Source organism: Lygodium microphyllum, chromosome 9 (assembly GCF_053477565.2).
Source record: "Lygodium microphyllum isolate KBCC chromosome 9, Lygodium_microphyllum_v1.1.10, whole genome shotgun sequence".
In the NCBI taxonomy this organism is placed as follows: domain Eukaryota; kingdom Viridiplantae; phylum Streptophyta; class Polypodiopsida; order Schizaeales; family Lygodiaceae; genus Lygodium; species Lygodium microphyllum.
The window spans coordinates 50,399,044-50,415,575 of record NC_141143.1 but is presented as its reverse complement, the minus strand read 5'-3'; the positions used below and the strand labels follow the sequence as shown (position 1 = coordinate 50,415,575).

General features: G+C 44.6%; 1 protein-coding gene across 3 annotated transcripts in view; it reads left to right on the top strand.

Moving 5' to 3' along the window:
- The window catches only part of QUA3 (S-adenosyl-L-methionine-dependent methyltransferases superfamily protein), a 147,518-nt gene extending 132,094 nt beyond the window's left edge, over positions 1 to 15,424 (top strand). Inside the window, exons 4-7 of one of the 3 annotated variants that reach the window (XR_015691838.1) lie at positions 13,741 to 14,002; positions 14,086 to 14,472; positions 14,658 to 14,833; positions 14,914 to 15,048. Coding sequence is in view for 2 of the 3 variants with exons in the window: in XM_087684553.1 (XP_087540679.1) it covers positions 13,741 to 14,002; positions 14,086 to 14,472; positions 14,658 to 14,753; positions 14,914 to 15,133 (965 nt within the window). In the remaining variant the exon portion in view is untranslated. Of the gene's footprint in view, positions 1 to 13,740; positions 14,003 to 14,085; positions 14,473 to 14,657; positions 14,834 to 14,913 lie in introns of all 3 variants that reach the window. The other 2 variants (XM_087684553.1, XM_087684554.1) reach the window with 2 other exon arrangements.
- The last annotated feature ends 1,108 nt before the right edge of the window (positions 15,425 to 16,532 follow it).

Here is a 16,532-nt window from a genome sequence, read left to right as displayed (position 1 = left end):
TCCACCTTGCACACTACCCGCATTCCTGGTGGGCACTCTGGGGCCCATTTCCAAGTGTACTCCACTCCCCCATCCTACCCCCACTATACTTTTTCACACTATCCATCTCTGAGCACTACCACTCCTGTTGCAACGCCCAAGAATGCCTTCACGGATAAGACACGTTTTAATGGGTCAAATTTCACTACTTGGTCGAATTTCATGCAACAAGTGCTTGAGTCTCAGGGTCTTTGGGACCTCGTCATTGGCCTAGAGCCTATGTCGGACCCTCAACTAGCTTACCCTCACTACATCCGTCGATGGAGAGTCGGCAATGCTACAACCAATGTTGAGCTGATGCAGGGATTGCTTCCTGAGTTTCATTCTCAGTTGCAGCACTTCCTGCTCACGTCAGAGCGTTGGAGTCACCTTCTCGACTGCTATGGGGCTCGTAATCGTACTCGGTGTATCAATCTCGACTTTGAGCTTCAAGAGTTCTCTCTTAAGGAAGGGGATAATCTGAAAGACAAGCTGGCTGACTATAGGCGGTTACTTGCCGAGTTCGCCACTAGTGGCTCTCCAAAGTCAGATGACAATGAGGTTACATTCTTCTTGAATAAGTTACCCGCAAAATACTTCAATTTCATTCAACACATCATCTCCCAACCTCGATTGCCAACCTTCTACGAGTTTGAGTGCCAGTTCTTGCGTTACGTAAGGCTGCATGATCAAGTCCACAAGAAATTCTCATCACAATCTTATTCAGAGCAAAGGGGGTTGGTTGCTTCTTCTTCAAGAGAGAAAACCACCAGTGGCAAGAACTCGCTAGATGCGAAGGCAAGCCAATCAAAGGGTGACTCCTCTTTCTCCAATGGAACCAAAGAATGAAGACCTATCTAGCAACAACTCCCTAAGAAAAACCTGTTTTGCACACACTGCCAGAGAGCAGACCATGTGGACGAGGAGTGTCATTCCAAGGCCCAAGGTCTTCCACCTAAAAAGCCTCAGCAGACCGTTGCGACTTCACAGTCCAGTGGGGCTACGCCTTCCGCTACTGTCCCATCTGCTCCTCCAGCCCCCACAGCGACTACTGGACATGTGGCATCCGGACAGCCTTAGCGGCCATTGTCTCTACTTCTGAAGGATTGGTTGATTGATCTGCAGGTTCTGATCCCGTTGCACTTCATGCATCTACCTCATCTTCCTTCCCACCTCGTCAAGCGTTTCCTTGGCAGAGCCCTGCTACTGGACGTACACGATGGTGACGACCTTCTTAGACTAGCATTTCTCTAAGTTCTTTCGGATACCCTAGGTCAGTTTAGCATTCATTTTTGGCACTCTTAGAGTCGGGCCCATAAGATTTTTGTCTCTACATTTTAAGTCTTCCGCTGCATTTACTCACACACATACACATTTGCATCTTTGCACTTGTTCCTTCAGTTAGCTTTTCATTTTTGTTTTGTTTTGTTTTTGGAGCATCTCACTATTGACCTCTATGATTGCAAACTTTGATCTCCTTTGGAGGTTTTGTTTTCAGTGTAGGGCTAATATGCAGGTTTACCCAGTTCTACCTGGGCTGGAGACTTAGGATGTGCGTTGTTCCTTCATGGTTTCATCATCCTTGGAGTTTCGCTCTTCTACCAGCATGGAGGCTTTCTCTCCCGAGACGGATCGTGTAGCATCTCTCTTGATGCTATTATGGTGGTGACTTCTACCTAGTTTTTCCTACTGGGATGCTTCCTCCTCCTCTTCATTCCTTATGATTCTCGGCACCACACGAAGACCGACATCAAACTCCTCTTCCTTCCTCGGTATCTACATCCAGGTTAAGAGGGGGTTCCTGCCCTTCTTGGTATTCTACAAGCTTCAGCACTTTGTCTTCGACATCGGCTTCTTTCCCCTGTTGTACCTTATCCTTTGCATAGCATAATTTCATCATCTTTGTAGTAGGGCGCTTGGGCAATTGAACAAATTTTCCATGAGGGACACTGTCCAAGTGGCACCTACTGCATAAGCATTCTTCAGCATATAGCATACTTTGCATCTCATTGTGCAGAGCACCACTTGAGCGGATCCTAAGTTGTTCCACCAGCGGCTGTTGTTACCCCACCACCATCCTCCTTCATCACATGGATACCTCATCACCTACTTTTCCTCGTCATCGACACCCTGAGTGGTTGGTTTAGCTTGTACTGTTTTGTGATCTGTTGGGTGTCCCTCTCTACTCCCGTCTTTTGGGTCACTATTCCTCAATCGGCCGCATCCCATAAAATTTACCACACTTTTTTTTTTTTTAAAAACAACACACAAAAGTTTCATGTAGTTCCATCCGCCTTTATAGGGCTTGGTAGGCCACTAGGCAGCCGATGTGCACCCTTTGTCCGATGCCTTGTCCTCTCTTGGGTGACTACTTCGATTTCCTTGGTAAGATAACCATCGCCTCTGTAGTCTTGGTAGGCCATTGGGCAGCCAATATGCATCCTTTGTCCGATGCCTTGGCTGGTTTGGGATGGGACACCTTGGGGTAGATCAACATCACAATGGCTGGCCTAACCTTTTGACTCAATTTTGGGCCTGAGAGGGATTGTTGAGCTAAAATATACATTACTTGCTGATTAGCCTCTTAAACAGCCCCAAAACACACTAAAAATACTCTTTTACAGTAAAACCCTAAAATGGAAAGCGGTTCGAGAGAGTTTAGTGGAAAAAACGGGAAGCGGTTCAAGAAAGTTTTGTGGAAGCCCTAGTTTTTGGGGCTCCCTTCCACATCTATAAATAGACAAGTTGCCTCCATTCAGCCATCATCCTTGTTTTGCAGGTAACACCAGCCCACACAACCTCTGCTACTGTTAGCGCCCAGTTTCTAGCTTGCAGTCCGTCTCCATCTGTTGTCCAGCCATTATCGACTGCACCCACATCATCTTCAGTCTGTCCATTGCTATAGGCGACAACTCTCAGCTGCTGTTGGCGATTGCTCCAAACTATCCTAGGCTAATGTTCAGCCTGCTGTCCATCATCTCCAGGGTCAGCTAGCCTGTGTTTTCAACATTGCAGGCCCTAACACTCTCAGACACTGTTTCAGCCTGTTGTTTACAGCAGACTGTGCATAGTTTCCAGCTCTCAATCGGTGGTACACTGCTATATTTACTAGTTTCCAGCCTCCAGACTGCTGCGTTTTGGTGACCAGCCTGTTGCCATTCACTATTCAGAACTCCTACACTCCAACTGGTGGTCACAGACTTGGGATCCGTTTTCGAGGGACGTCACACTCCGACATTGCTCTGCTCTTGAGCACAGTGTATACTCTTACATTCATTTACAGCATTCATTCACTTCAAAGTTGTGTTTTCTTCCTCCCTTCTTCTATTTGTGTTTGAGTTTTGCATTTAGGGTTTGAGTTTTGAGTTTTGCGTTTAGGGTTTGAGTTTTGTCCTCTGTGTTTGTGATTGTGTCTTTGCGTTTCTATCATGGTCGTACACTCTATGTGTCCTCAGTGAAAACCCTAGCAGTCTTCTTAACAGTTAGTACATTCAGATATATGTCAAATGCTAGGATTATCTTTAGGAAAAAAGAAATATTTTGTCACCTTTGTCGACGATTCTACACAAAAGATATGGGTTTATCTTATTCATAGCAAGGATGAAGTGCTTGATAAGTTCAAAAAATTATTGGCATTGGTTGAAAATGAAACTGATAAGACACTCGAGTGTCTTTGCTCTAATAATGGTGGGGGAATATGTGTCCAAGGCCTTTCAGGCATTTTGTGACAGCAAAGGGATAAAGAGGGACCTTACTGCCCCTCATAATCCACCTCAAAATGGAGTTGCAAAGTGTATGAATTAAACCATATAAGATAAGGTCCATACGATGCTGTCTCATGTTGCATTATTCCATGGTTTTTGGCAGAGGTCCGTAGCATTGTAGTCCGGGAAGAAATTCCTTTTGGACAGCAAAATGTGTCCGCGGTACAGCAGCAAATACCTATTGTAAACGAACCTGTAAATGCAGAAAATGATGTTGAAAATTATCAGCCAGCTATTGCCCATGATAATGAGCCACTACATGTGCAGGAACAGCCAGGACAACAAGCCGTTAATGCTAATTTGCAGGCTGAAATGCCAAGACAGCAAGCTGAAAATGCTTAACAGTTAGCAGACAATGATCATTGGGTTAGGAGATCATTTAGGGCTACTAGACAACGTGATAGATTTATTCCTAGTGCAAATAATGTGGCCGATTATGTCATGTGACAGACTGTGGTGAACTGTCTTGCTTCAAGGAAGCAATGGACAAACAAGACAACAAGAAATGATATAAAGCCATGTCGTCAGAAATGGAATCTCTTGGGAAAAATGGCACTTGGGACTTGGTGCAGTTGCCAAAAGGGTAGAAAACACTTCGTGCAAATGGATATACAAGATGAAGGTCACCTCTAGTTCCTCACCAAAGTACAAAGCAAGATTGGTTGCAAAGGGGTACAAGCAGGAGCATGGAATTGACTTTGATGAGATTTTCTCTCCTGTAGTCAAGATGACTACATTGAGAACCATTTTAGGCTTGGTTGCAACTGAAGATATGGAGCTCATGCAGATGGATATAAAGATTGCATTCTTACATGGCAATCTGCATGAACACATATATATGTAGCAGCCTGAAGGGTTTATTGAAAAAGGGAAAGAAAAGATGGTATGTAAACTCAAAAGGAGTTTGTATGGGCTGAAACAAGCACCAAGAGAATGATATCATAAGTTTGATACATTTATGCAATCTCAAGGTTTCCATAGAAGTCAAGTGGATCACTGCTTGTACACTAAGAAGGTAGCAAATGGCTGCCTGATTATCTTGTGTAGCAGCTTTTATATGAAGGATCTTGGTGATGCAAATCACATTCTTGGTACGTGAATACTCAAACATAGATCAAAAGGATTGCTCAATCTTTCTCAGCAAGAGTATATCTCCAAAGTTCTGCAGTGTTTCAATATGGAGGGGGGGAAAACAATTGGGGTTCCATTGCCTCCATATGTGAAACTCGGTGCAAAGGATAGCCCTACATCTGATAATGAGAAGGCTGAAATGGCCAAGATACCATATGCTTCAGCTATTGGTAGTTTGATGTATGCTATGGTTGCTACACATCCTAACATTGCCTTTGCAGTGGGAGTGGTTAGCAAAGACATGGCAAACCTTGGTAAAAAGCATTGGGAAGCAATGAAAGGTATTATGAGATACCTCAAACGCACAATGGAGTTGTGCATCTGCTTTGAAAAGCAGAAGGCATCTATCGTTGGCTTTACGGATGTAAACTATGTTGGTCATGCGGATTGCAGAGAGTCCACTTCTAGGTATGTGTGTACTTTCACAGTAGGAGCAATCTCTTGGATCTCCAGGCTACAACGATGTGTTGCATTGTTTACTACAGAGGCAAAGTACATGGCTGCCACTGAGGCATGCAAGGAGGCTTTATGGCTTTCACGTCTGGTGGGAGAGCTTGGCATTACAAAGTTACCTGTTCTCCATTGTGATAGTCAGAGTGGTATCATGCTAGCACGGACTTCCGTCTTTCATGCAAAGACGAAGCATATACAGGTGAAGTACCACTTCATTAGAGATGTACTTAACAGCAAGAGCATTGAGCTTGTCAAAGTGCATACAGATGTTAATCCTGCAGACCTTCTCACGAAGGGTCTTTCCGCAGAGTGGTTTGCTCATTGCCAACAGATTATGGGAGTTGGATAGATATATGTATTTCAACTTTACACATATTTAGACTTAGCTGGTTTTTTTTTCTCCTCTTAAGACACATTGCCTTTAGGTGGAAGGTTGTTGGGAATAAAGGGCCATCATGCTCTTTTATATATACATGGATGTAAACACATCCTTAGCACTTTTACTTTCATATATATATATCTATCTAAAAACCTAAAGTGGTACACTTGTCATTGTACCCACAAATCGTGCACTCTCTACTCTGCTTTGCTCTCTTTCTCACTTTCTCTGTCTCTCCGCCCCTAAGGAACGATTGTCTTGATCTTCGTGCCAATCCGTCACTACAACTTCAAGAAGAAGTGTATGTATAGCAGCCCATTGGTTTTGCAGTTGTTGAATCCGAATACTTAGTATACAAGCTGAAAAAGGCTTTGTATGATTTAAAGCAGGCTCCGCGAGCTTGGTATGCAAAAATTGATGCCTTTTTACTTAGCCAAGGGTTCATTAAAAGCTCATTAGAGTCTACACGTTACATATGTAAAGAGGGGGGATCCTTGCTGGTCATATGTCTTTATGTTGATGATCTTCTACTCACAGGGAGACATGCTGATCAAATTTCTGCATTGAAACAAAGTTTGCAGCAAACTTTTGAGATGTCAAACTAAGGGCCTTTGCACTATTAGTTGGGCATTCAGTTCATTCATAATGCTAGAGGCATTGGATTGTCATAGTCTATATACATTGATAGACCTTTTGAGAGGTTTGGCTTATAGGATTGCAGGCTAGTTTATGCACCAATGGAGATTGGACTCAAGCTGTCCTTGCATGACAACAAGGATTTGTTTGATATCCATACGTATGCTCCAACACTTGGATGTCTCTTTTACTTAATGTAACACAAGGCCAGCCATTCAGTTTGGAGTTTCAGCCTTGAGCACATACATGCACCAACCATGCATGTCATATTGGCAAGCTATGAAGCGTGTTTTTCGTTACTTGTAGGATACTAGGACTCTTGGATTGCTTTATGCTAAGGGGGGACCACTGCAACTACATACTTACAGTTATTAAGATTGGGTTGGTGATTTTGATTCACTTCACTCTATGAGCGGTAATTGTTTCTTTCTTGGCTTATCTTCATCTCTTGGCTTAGCAAGAAACAAACCACTGTTGCCAAATTGTCATGTGAAGCTAAATACAAGGCAGCTTTCGCTACCACATTTGAATGTGTATGGTTGAGACATTTGCTGGCTGATTTAGATGTATCTATCACGGAGCCTACTCCTTTGTTTACTGATAGTCAGAGTGCCATTGCAATGGCACGGAACCCAGTGTTTCATGCACACATAAAACACACAGAGATCCGTTATTACCTTGTCAGAGAGAGGCTACATGCAAGAGATATCAGCCTTGTCTATTGTTCTACCACCAGTAATGTGGTAAAGATCTTCACCAAAGCTCTTCCTCGTGATAAATTTGAAGCACTTCCCAATGCTTTAAATTTAATCTCCTTTGGTGGATGACCCTCGTATATTGATCACTCTTCACTCTAAGGGGGTTTGTTGGGTTTGACTCACTCCTAGACTCACAAAGAAGTGTCAGTGATCTTCAGTAGGACATTGGGACACTTTCTACTCTCCTTACAAGAGGTTTCTTTTCCCAGCTTTATTCTCTTTTATTTTATGTGCCTATGTTACATAGTTTGGGCACTTATGTTTTACACCTTGGGTTGTACTTTGTACTTGCACATCACACTCTTTTGGTTATTGCATTCGGAGTTGTGTCTTCACTCTTCCACACTCTTCACTATCAATTGTACTCTCAACTAGGCTTCAATCTCTATGCATCCTCTCACCTGCACACTTATCAGAGGAGTCTTTACCCTGTTTCTCCTTCTTCTTTCACATTGCTGCTAGTTTCTTGCCATCCTTGCAAAGATGTCACTTATTACCACAACAATAACATTGGACCTTCGACCACTACTTGTCAACCCTCTCTGAAGCTGTAAAAGCCTCCTATTGACCACCATATCGAGATGAAAGCTTCCTTTGTGACCGTAAATATGCCTCATGCTGAAGTAGCATGGATGACATATGATTAGGGCTGACCGTAAAGATGCCTCATGCCCAAGTAGCATGGAGGACAAATGATCAACATTGATGGTGTTTGCTGAGGTCTAAGCCCGTGAAGCTTTGGACACTCCATCAAACTTCGGAGGGAGCTTATAGAGTTTAGTTTTCCCACAAGATGAACCTTTGGAAGGGTGGATTGCATACACCAAAGCTAATCTTGTACTTGTGCAACAAAAGATTGGGGATTGTATCTTGTAGGAGGTAACTACCAAAAGGACCTATTTAGATATACACTTGAGAAGAGTAGAATAAGCATGAGCATCATTTGACTCCCATGTAAGAATTGCTTCCTCGTAGTTGTCACGGTCCTAATATGGTGGAATAGGATTTGGAATCGAGGGTGCACAATAGCTCTTGAGACAATGTGCAACAAGTGCTTTTGCACAAACCAAGCTTTCATGATGGCACTCCAAGTAAGATAATTAGGACCATGAAGCTTATCAGCAGTGGAACAGCACGAAGGTGCCATTGGAGAGGATAAAATGAGAAGACGAAGCAAAGAAGAGAGATGGAGAGACTACAGCCAGAACACAACTCAAATTGCACTTGTTCAAGAGTTCACACACAGTGGAGAAGACAGCGGATCACAACAGGATTGCTAAAGATAGATCAGAAGATGAATATAGAACAAACACAACCAGATAAGGATCAAGCACAGAAATTACATCCTGAAAATGTTGTTGCCTGCTGGCATGCTGGAGATGAAAAACCTGGAAGCAGTGACGAGACAGGCATTAAATGTAGTCATCCAGGCTGAAAACTGGTCACATCAGCAAAATGCAGGTACAGCTGGTCAAAACACAGGTTTCTGGGGCTGGTAACAAGTTGAACAGCTGCAGATAGTGGTCATCCAAGATGGAAACAAGTTGCAGTAGTCGGGAGATCAGCAACATTAGTGGAAGAGTGGGCAGACCTGCAACAGCAGAAAACAACACCATAGGACCTAACATGGACGTTGGATACCATGTTAAAAGTGGGTACAGCAATGGAAGCGTGAGAATTTGCTGTAATAGACTGCACAATATGAGAGAAAAGAGAGATTGCAAAGAATACTGCAAAAGAACTCAGAGAAGATTCAAGAGATGCTCAGGTAACGGAATCCATATACCAAGACAAGAGGCAATACAAATACAACAGTGAGTTACCAGCTAATGTGGGTATTGGCACCGGCTCCCTCTCAAACAGGACGTGCAAGTAATGGAGTATGTTGAATATGATTTGGAGGAGGAAGGAACCTTGGCAATGAACATGCCATCATCATGCAATAATTGGCCAGCTGTTGGGGCCACAAAATAATCAGGTTGGCCAGCCAATAAATGACCAAGTGGCCAAAATCTAGCACCCATTAATCATGTGTCTACATCACAGCTCAAACTGAAAATGCCCAACCATAAAATCCTTGTGTGATTAGTAGCCCTTTGATGGGCTTCTTGTGGATGGTCCTTGGCAGGATTGGAGACTTAAGGAATGGTTGTGTTTGGAGTGCGTCCCAGTTAATCAAATTTATCATTTACTTATTAAGGATCAGGATTGGTTGGCAAGGGCAATTCCATTTCGGGCCGCCTCCACAAAAGCATGATATGGTGAAGTCAACGGTAATCGAGGGTTGGATCAGCAAAACCCCCTTCAAATGCAAAGTATTTTTTTGGGGAATATTGGTTGGTGGCCTCCCTTTTGCTTCTGCGCTTTCTAGATGCAATAGCTTTGATGGTTCATGGTTCTTCCACACCCCAAGTGTGGACACATGTTGCTATTAGTTGTGTCTTGTGCAGTTGCAAGAAAGATCTAGTCCCTTTTGTTTGAGATTGTGCACTTTTGGGGTTGTTGGCACAAATAGACTGCCTAGGATGTCTTCACTATTGATTCCCATTTTTGGTATGCAAAGTCATATTGCTGATCTAAGAGGTGTTCTCCATTGGCAGCTTGATATTATGCAACATGCAGGCATGATTTCCATATCTTTGATTCCTTTGTCATCCATTTAGTCAATTTATGACTCTTGTGCTTTAAAGGAAATTAATACAATTAACCTACACACACACACACACACACACACCCTTCCTCCCCCAAATGGGTGTATCTTAGTTCGTTAAGTTGATCAGGGTGGTGACCAAAGGTCTTCAGTTCAACTCCTACTTCTCGCACAGTTATTTGGTATAGATGTCACAAAAGCGAGAATTGAACCTGGGTGCAACCAGCCCACCTTCTCGTAGAGGGTGGTAAAACTTGATCAAACACTTTATTACAACAATTAAGAAATGAACATAAACTGAAATGCACACATTACCATAACAATCTTGGGCATTGGATACCCTATTGGCCTCAAAATTGTCACCCTTTGCAGTATTTCTTTAATTTGTAATGCCATTGGATGGAGTACAATTGAGATTTCAATATCTCCTTCGTTGATTCAGAAGCCCCTTATTGTCACAATTGATTAGCAACGATTTGGGCACATTGCCCCTTGAACAAATCCAATGGGACCATAAAATAGCCAAAGGCTATCTCAAATCAAATGGAATAGAGTGGCATCTGAAATCCCTAGTAATTTCTTGAATTTCAGTCGTTGATTTCAGTGTATGATGCCTTTGTTTGCTGGCACGAGTCACAAGGCAGTTGCATTTTAGGCACCAAAATGCTATTGCCAACCTCTAGGAGTCACCAAATTGTTGTCATTTAATCTCCAATGGCCTTTGGCTGCTGTTGCTTGCAACAAATGATTGAATTCTGATCAAAAACTGATCAGTAGAGCATACACGCGCACGCACACACACATGCTCTCTCTCTCTCTGTCTCTCCCCCCCTCCCGCCCCCAAAATTTAAAAAAAATAAGTTGAATGCATTGAATGAGTCTCTTCCATTCCCAAATAGCCTTCTTTCCCATTGCATGGGCATTTTTGCCAAGTGGCAACCTTCTAGTCCCATTTTTCAGCAATTTTCAGTCAAGTAATTAATTTTCTAAATTAACTATATCTGAAAATTAGTTTTAGTCCTTTTGGCCTTGCCCAAACTTAAATGTGCCCGTCCAGATAGAGGAGGAATTGAAGAGTCAGGTGGCGGACCATACCTGCCAATGGATAGGAGAAGAAGGATTAGCACTATTTGCAACAATGGCTTGGTTGCATGATGGACATCAACTGGTGGACTAGTGTCGAGGTCCCACACTTGAGCATTATTTTTCGAGCCCCTCCACAGTGGAGAGCTCTGCGGGATGTGATGCTAATAGATGCATTGATAGTACCACTCAATAGCCATGTTAATTGCACAGTGGAGAGCTTTGTGGGATGTGATGCTAATAGCCATGTTGAGTCTCCACTCAACATGGCTAATAGATGCATTGATAGTACCACTTGGAGCATCTAGCACCCCTATGGTCTGCCAAGGGCCACCATGGGGGACTGGAGTTCGCCGTCCAGACTGGCGGCAAAACGTACTTGTATGCCCCATAGTTTTTCCTCTTCATCAGCAGCCTCAACAACGAACAAATGCTTGTTCGGTCAATCACAGGTTTTCCCATGAGCCTACACCTTGCATCGTCGAATGTGAATAGTCTTCACTACAGTAGGGCATGTGGTTCCAGGAAGTTGATTGTTTGGCAAGAGCTGTAGTATGCCCTTGCCGGACGGATCAACATCTTACTTCTACAGGAGCACAAGCTCACTTCCACTGAGGCTCAACGAGTAGGGAAGGTACTCTCGGGCAGCTCGCACACTTACTGGGAGCATGCCATAGGTGCCCACGGCAGGAGTGGAGGCTTATGCAGCTCTATTGGCCCGAGTCTCACCACCTGTGTACGAGACCACAGGACAATAGTGGCAGGGAGGGTTCTATGGGTCAAACTGGATATTGGGGACTCGTGCCTTGGAGTCCCCAATGTCTATGTCTCTACGGAGGTTAGGACACGCAGCATGTTCTAGGTGGAGATCGCGGATGGACTCCCAGAGGTGGATTCCTGGATCGTTGGAGGAGACTTCAACAACCTGGAGGCTTTGGAGGACCAACAAGGCAGAGGCAGAAACTACCAGGGCATGGCTAGGGAGAAGCAAGAGGCATGGGAGGTCTTTCTACTGATAGTAGGAGCACGCGATGCTTGGAGAGACCCTTCCTTCCACAGGAGGGAAAGGTCGTTGGACTTCTCTTGGGGGTACAAGTGGCTAGGTGGAGTCCTATTGGAGTGGTTGGATAGGTTTTATGTGGGAGAGTGGGGAGGCTCTCGTGGAGGCCAGATTGAGCTTCTGGCAGGCACCACATTGTCCGATCATTGCCCGGTTCTCCTGACACTTGATCCCCCAGCATCCGCCCTAGACACACGATCATGTTGAATCCCTAACTCGATCTATAGGAGGGAGGAGGTGACAAGACAGATAGAGCAGATTTGGACTAGAGAGTGGGGCAAGAGGGACCGGATTGCAAAGGAGGTTGCAGAGGTCCTAGCTAAGTTGAGCAGAATCTGCCAGTAGGCAGCCATACATGCCACACAACAGAACTGGGAGAAGAAGAGAGTACTCCGGCAGGACCTTGCAGTCATGCAAACATTATTATAGGAGACACCAGGGGATCCCACCCTCCACGCACAGGAGGTGTGCGAGTGAGCAGCCATGGCTAGCCTAGAGGACAGGCTCTCGGTGTTCTCTTTCCGCACCTCAGCAACCTTCTGGACACAGAAGGGAGACACGATGTGCAGGAAGTTCTTCCAGGTGCACCAGCCTCACACCGTAGGATAGCAGATACGCAACCTTCGAGATCAGTATGGAAGGACTCATTCTAGCCCAAACAAGGTAATGGAGATGGGTACGGACTATTACACACACCTTTTCCGGCAAGAGACAGTTTCAGCTAGAGGACAGAGATGTAGACAGCAAGTTTGGGATCACACTCCATCCCTTGTCACAGAGGAGATGGAACGCTCCCTCCTAGCCCCCTTCATAGAGAAGAAACTAGAGAAGGCTTTCCTTACACTACTGGATGGGTAGAAATGCCCGGGAGAGGATGGTCTCTCTAAGGCCTTCTTCACTACCTACTGGGAAGTGGTGAAGGACCCCCTACCTTCTAGGAGATTTTCCCTTGAGCACAGATGCTAGGGAGTCTTTCGGCAGGCCTTATCAATCTTCTTCCCAAAGGGAGAGACCGGTTAAAGCTTTCCTAGTGGAGACCGATCACCTTATTGTCAGTAGCCTATAAGGCATTAGCAAAGATAATTGGTAGGCGACTACACCCCATGCTTCCAGACATCATCCAAATCCAATGCTTCAAGTGGCCCAAGTGCATAGCACATTAAAACTCCTCTTAAAATGCCAACTTACACTATCGTGCTGTTCTCACACGAGTGCTCTACAGTGTGTACTAACAAAGTCCTTGTTACTGGCAAAAGTCTTTGCAAGGTGGATAGGGCACAATGCTAACAAAAAAGGGATGTAGAGCCATCAATCTGGACCATCTCGTCACTCAGCAAAATTGTGCTGCTGTGGCTTTTAATGCCAATGGTCAGTTTTAGCTATAATTATGCAGAATATCTGCTTTTCACATGCATGAAAAATTAGCATTGTCATATGTGCTTCAACTCTTCATGTCACAAGTTCATTGTGGAAGTATACCATGGAGTCAAAAACTGCAGATGACTGCATCTTGCAGATGGACCCATAGGTAACTAAACTACACATAATCAAAATGCACAAGCTGGTCTTTTCTGGGTGCTTATTTTAAGGATTAAAGCAACACTTGTGTATCATGTATGTTTTCTTGGCCTTTAGTGTTTTGAGGGGTGCTTATTTTAAGGATTAAAGCAATACTTGTGTATCATGTATGTTTTCTTGGCCTTTAGTGTTTTGAGGGCATGACATGGTTGACTTGATATTCTGCTGGGGGCATGATGTGGTAAACTTGGTATTTGCCAGGCTCTTGACAATGTCCTTGTTTAAAACAGATGGATCTTACTTCTTGGAAATAGATCGATTGCTACGCCATGGAGGGTATTTTGTTGTCTCAGGCCCTCCGGTGCAATGGCCTAAGCAAGAGAAAGATTGGCGGGACTTGCAGGACCTTGCAAGTAATATGTGTTACAAAATGGTGTCTATTGAGGGGAATACTGCTATATGGGAGAAGTCACATAATGAATCCTGTCTCACAAAAAGAAATAAGTCCATGTTGAAGCTCTGTAGCAAGAAAGATGATCCCAATGATTCCTGGTATGGATTCTGTCACTTAATGATGGGTGTATTTCTTCTCTTTGGTGTAGAATGGCACTGGGATTGTTCTAGCTGTTTTGCAGGTATGCTCTGTTGAAGGACTGTGTGAGTCGCCCCCTGAATTTTGCAACCAAGGATGGCACTACGGATTATCCATTACAGAGGTGGCCCCAGAGACTAAATCAGCCTCCCAAAAGACTCTCTTCTCTCCAGCATGGTGACAGTTCAATTCTTTTTGAAGCTGATATGCACCGCTGGGAGCGTCGAGTGCGACACTACAAAAGCACACTTGACTTAATGCTTGATACTTCGAAATATCGAAATGTGATGGATATGAACGCAATGTTTGGTGGCTTTGCATCTGCTATTATCAAAGATCCTGTGTGGGTAATGAATGTTGTTCCAGCATTTGTGCCAAACACATTACCTGTCATCTATGATCGTGGCCTTATAGGAGTTACACACGACTGGTTCGCTCTTGCACTTCTCATGGTTTTGTGAATCATTGGATAAATCTAATATTCGCACGTTATGACAATTAATAATATCCTAGTCTATCTCAATATCAGGTGCTTGTAGGTGGATATAGCAAATAGTTAAGAGTGGTATGAAATGTTTTTCCAGCCACGATGAATTCACTTTTTGAATCATGCAGGTGTGAAGCATTTTCAACTTATCCTCGGACATATGATTTGATCCATGTTGTCTACATAGAGTCCATGATCACAGACACAATCAAGAGAAAGAAACGGTGCGTTGCTTAGAAATTTACTTTGCTTTGAGAGGAAGGAATCCATTGCTATGCTGAGTTATGTAATCAGGCCTTCAAAGGTAGGAGTGTTGAATTTTTTTATATGTTGGCTAAAAATATACACTTGTAATGGATAATTTTGAATGTGTTTCATGTCCAGGTGTAGCTTGGTTGATGTGATTCTCGAGATGGATCGAATCCTTCGGCCAGGAGGAACAGTTTTGGTTCGTGATATCCCCATTGTGCTTGAAAGGGTGTCCAACATTGCTAATGCCGTCAGGTGGACAAGCAGGATGTTTGACACAGAGAGTGAATCTTCTGGCAAGGAAAAGCTGCTGTTAGCTACTAAAAAGTTTTGGACTCTTCCATCCACCTTGTGAGTTGGGGCTCCCCTGTATGTAGAAAGCATGAAGCCGAAAAGTAGTACAAGAGAGATCAAAGTCAGTGACTTGGGTTATGATGGTTCCTCCCTCCCCAGCCATGCCAGCTTGCAACAACAGTCTCAAGGAAAAAGCCTCCCTCGCTGCTGTTGTACCATGTGTGTCAATCCTTCCTCTCTACTCACGAGCAACCTACCGGTACTGAATTCCATGCCCGTAGAAAGCCATCACAATTTTCATGTACGATTGTTTCTCATGATTTTTAATCGAGAGCAGCTTACATGGGATGAACTCAGCAAGGGAACGAACACTATCAGCAGACCTGTTTTTGATTTTATGTTCAATTGATTGTGTGTGTGTGTGTGTGTGTGTGAGAGAGAGAGAGGGGGGGGGGGGGGGGAGGTCATTTAGGGGGGAGCTCTTTGAGAGCTCACACTGCACACATTGTCTTCTGGCAACAGCGGAGAGAGAGAGAGAGAAGGTTCCTGAGGAACCTTGATGATGGCAAGAGAGAGCAGTCTGACCCATCTTCTAGGGTTTTACACCTGCGGGATGCCCCATTTCCTGCCCAGAGACTCTGTGTGCCCTGTTCACTGGTCTACTCGGCACCTGCAGACTGTTCGTGCCCTGTTTGTGTCTGCAAGCTGCTCTGGAACTCTGTGCGACCCACACAGGACACCACCCTGCCTTCCTGCACATGTCTGCCTGCCCTTCTGCATACTTGACAAGGTCACCCTGCCTGTGGGGTGTGCCGTCCTGTTATCCTGCCTGTCTGTATACAAGCTGCCCTGCTCAAGGCTGGGGCTCAAGGCTGGGTGCTGATTGCTGTCCCTACCTGTGTGCCACAGGGACTCTGCGAGTCTGCTTTGCCGGCTGCATGTTGGCCCTTGGGCAAGGCAGCCAGTGAGAGATGGAGGGACAATGGCCTGATGGGCATGGAAGGGGCTCGCGTCTGCCTGCTATGGACCCATTACTTCCAGCCCTGGGTCTGGACATGGAAGTAGAAGAAGATGTAGCTGAAGGAGAAGACATGGTAACCTGCACTGATGATGTGGCTTCTCCCCACCTTGATTCCCAGCCATCTGTCGAACGCAGCAAGCATCTTCATCATAAGTTTAATGCTGCTCCTGAGGCCCCTGACATGGGTGATTCTTCACCTCGCTCGTATGCTCAGGTGGCTTCCGCTTCACAAGATTTGCAAGAGCTGGACTGGGAACAATTGCTCGAGTTTGTGAACTCCCTTCTGGAAGAAAATGTTGAGCATAATCGCTGAGCTATCCCTGCTTGTGCGGAGGAGGTTCCGGACATGAAAGTGTGGACTCCTGCAGTTCTTTGCCCTTTTTCAGCTTTTCATGAGTGAGGTGTCATTCTCTTTTTCATAGGTCCGATTCTCATGCTT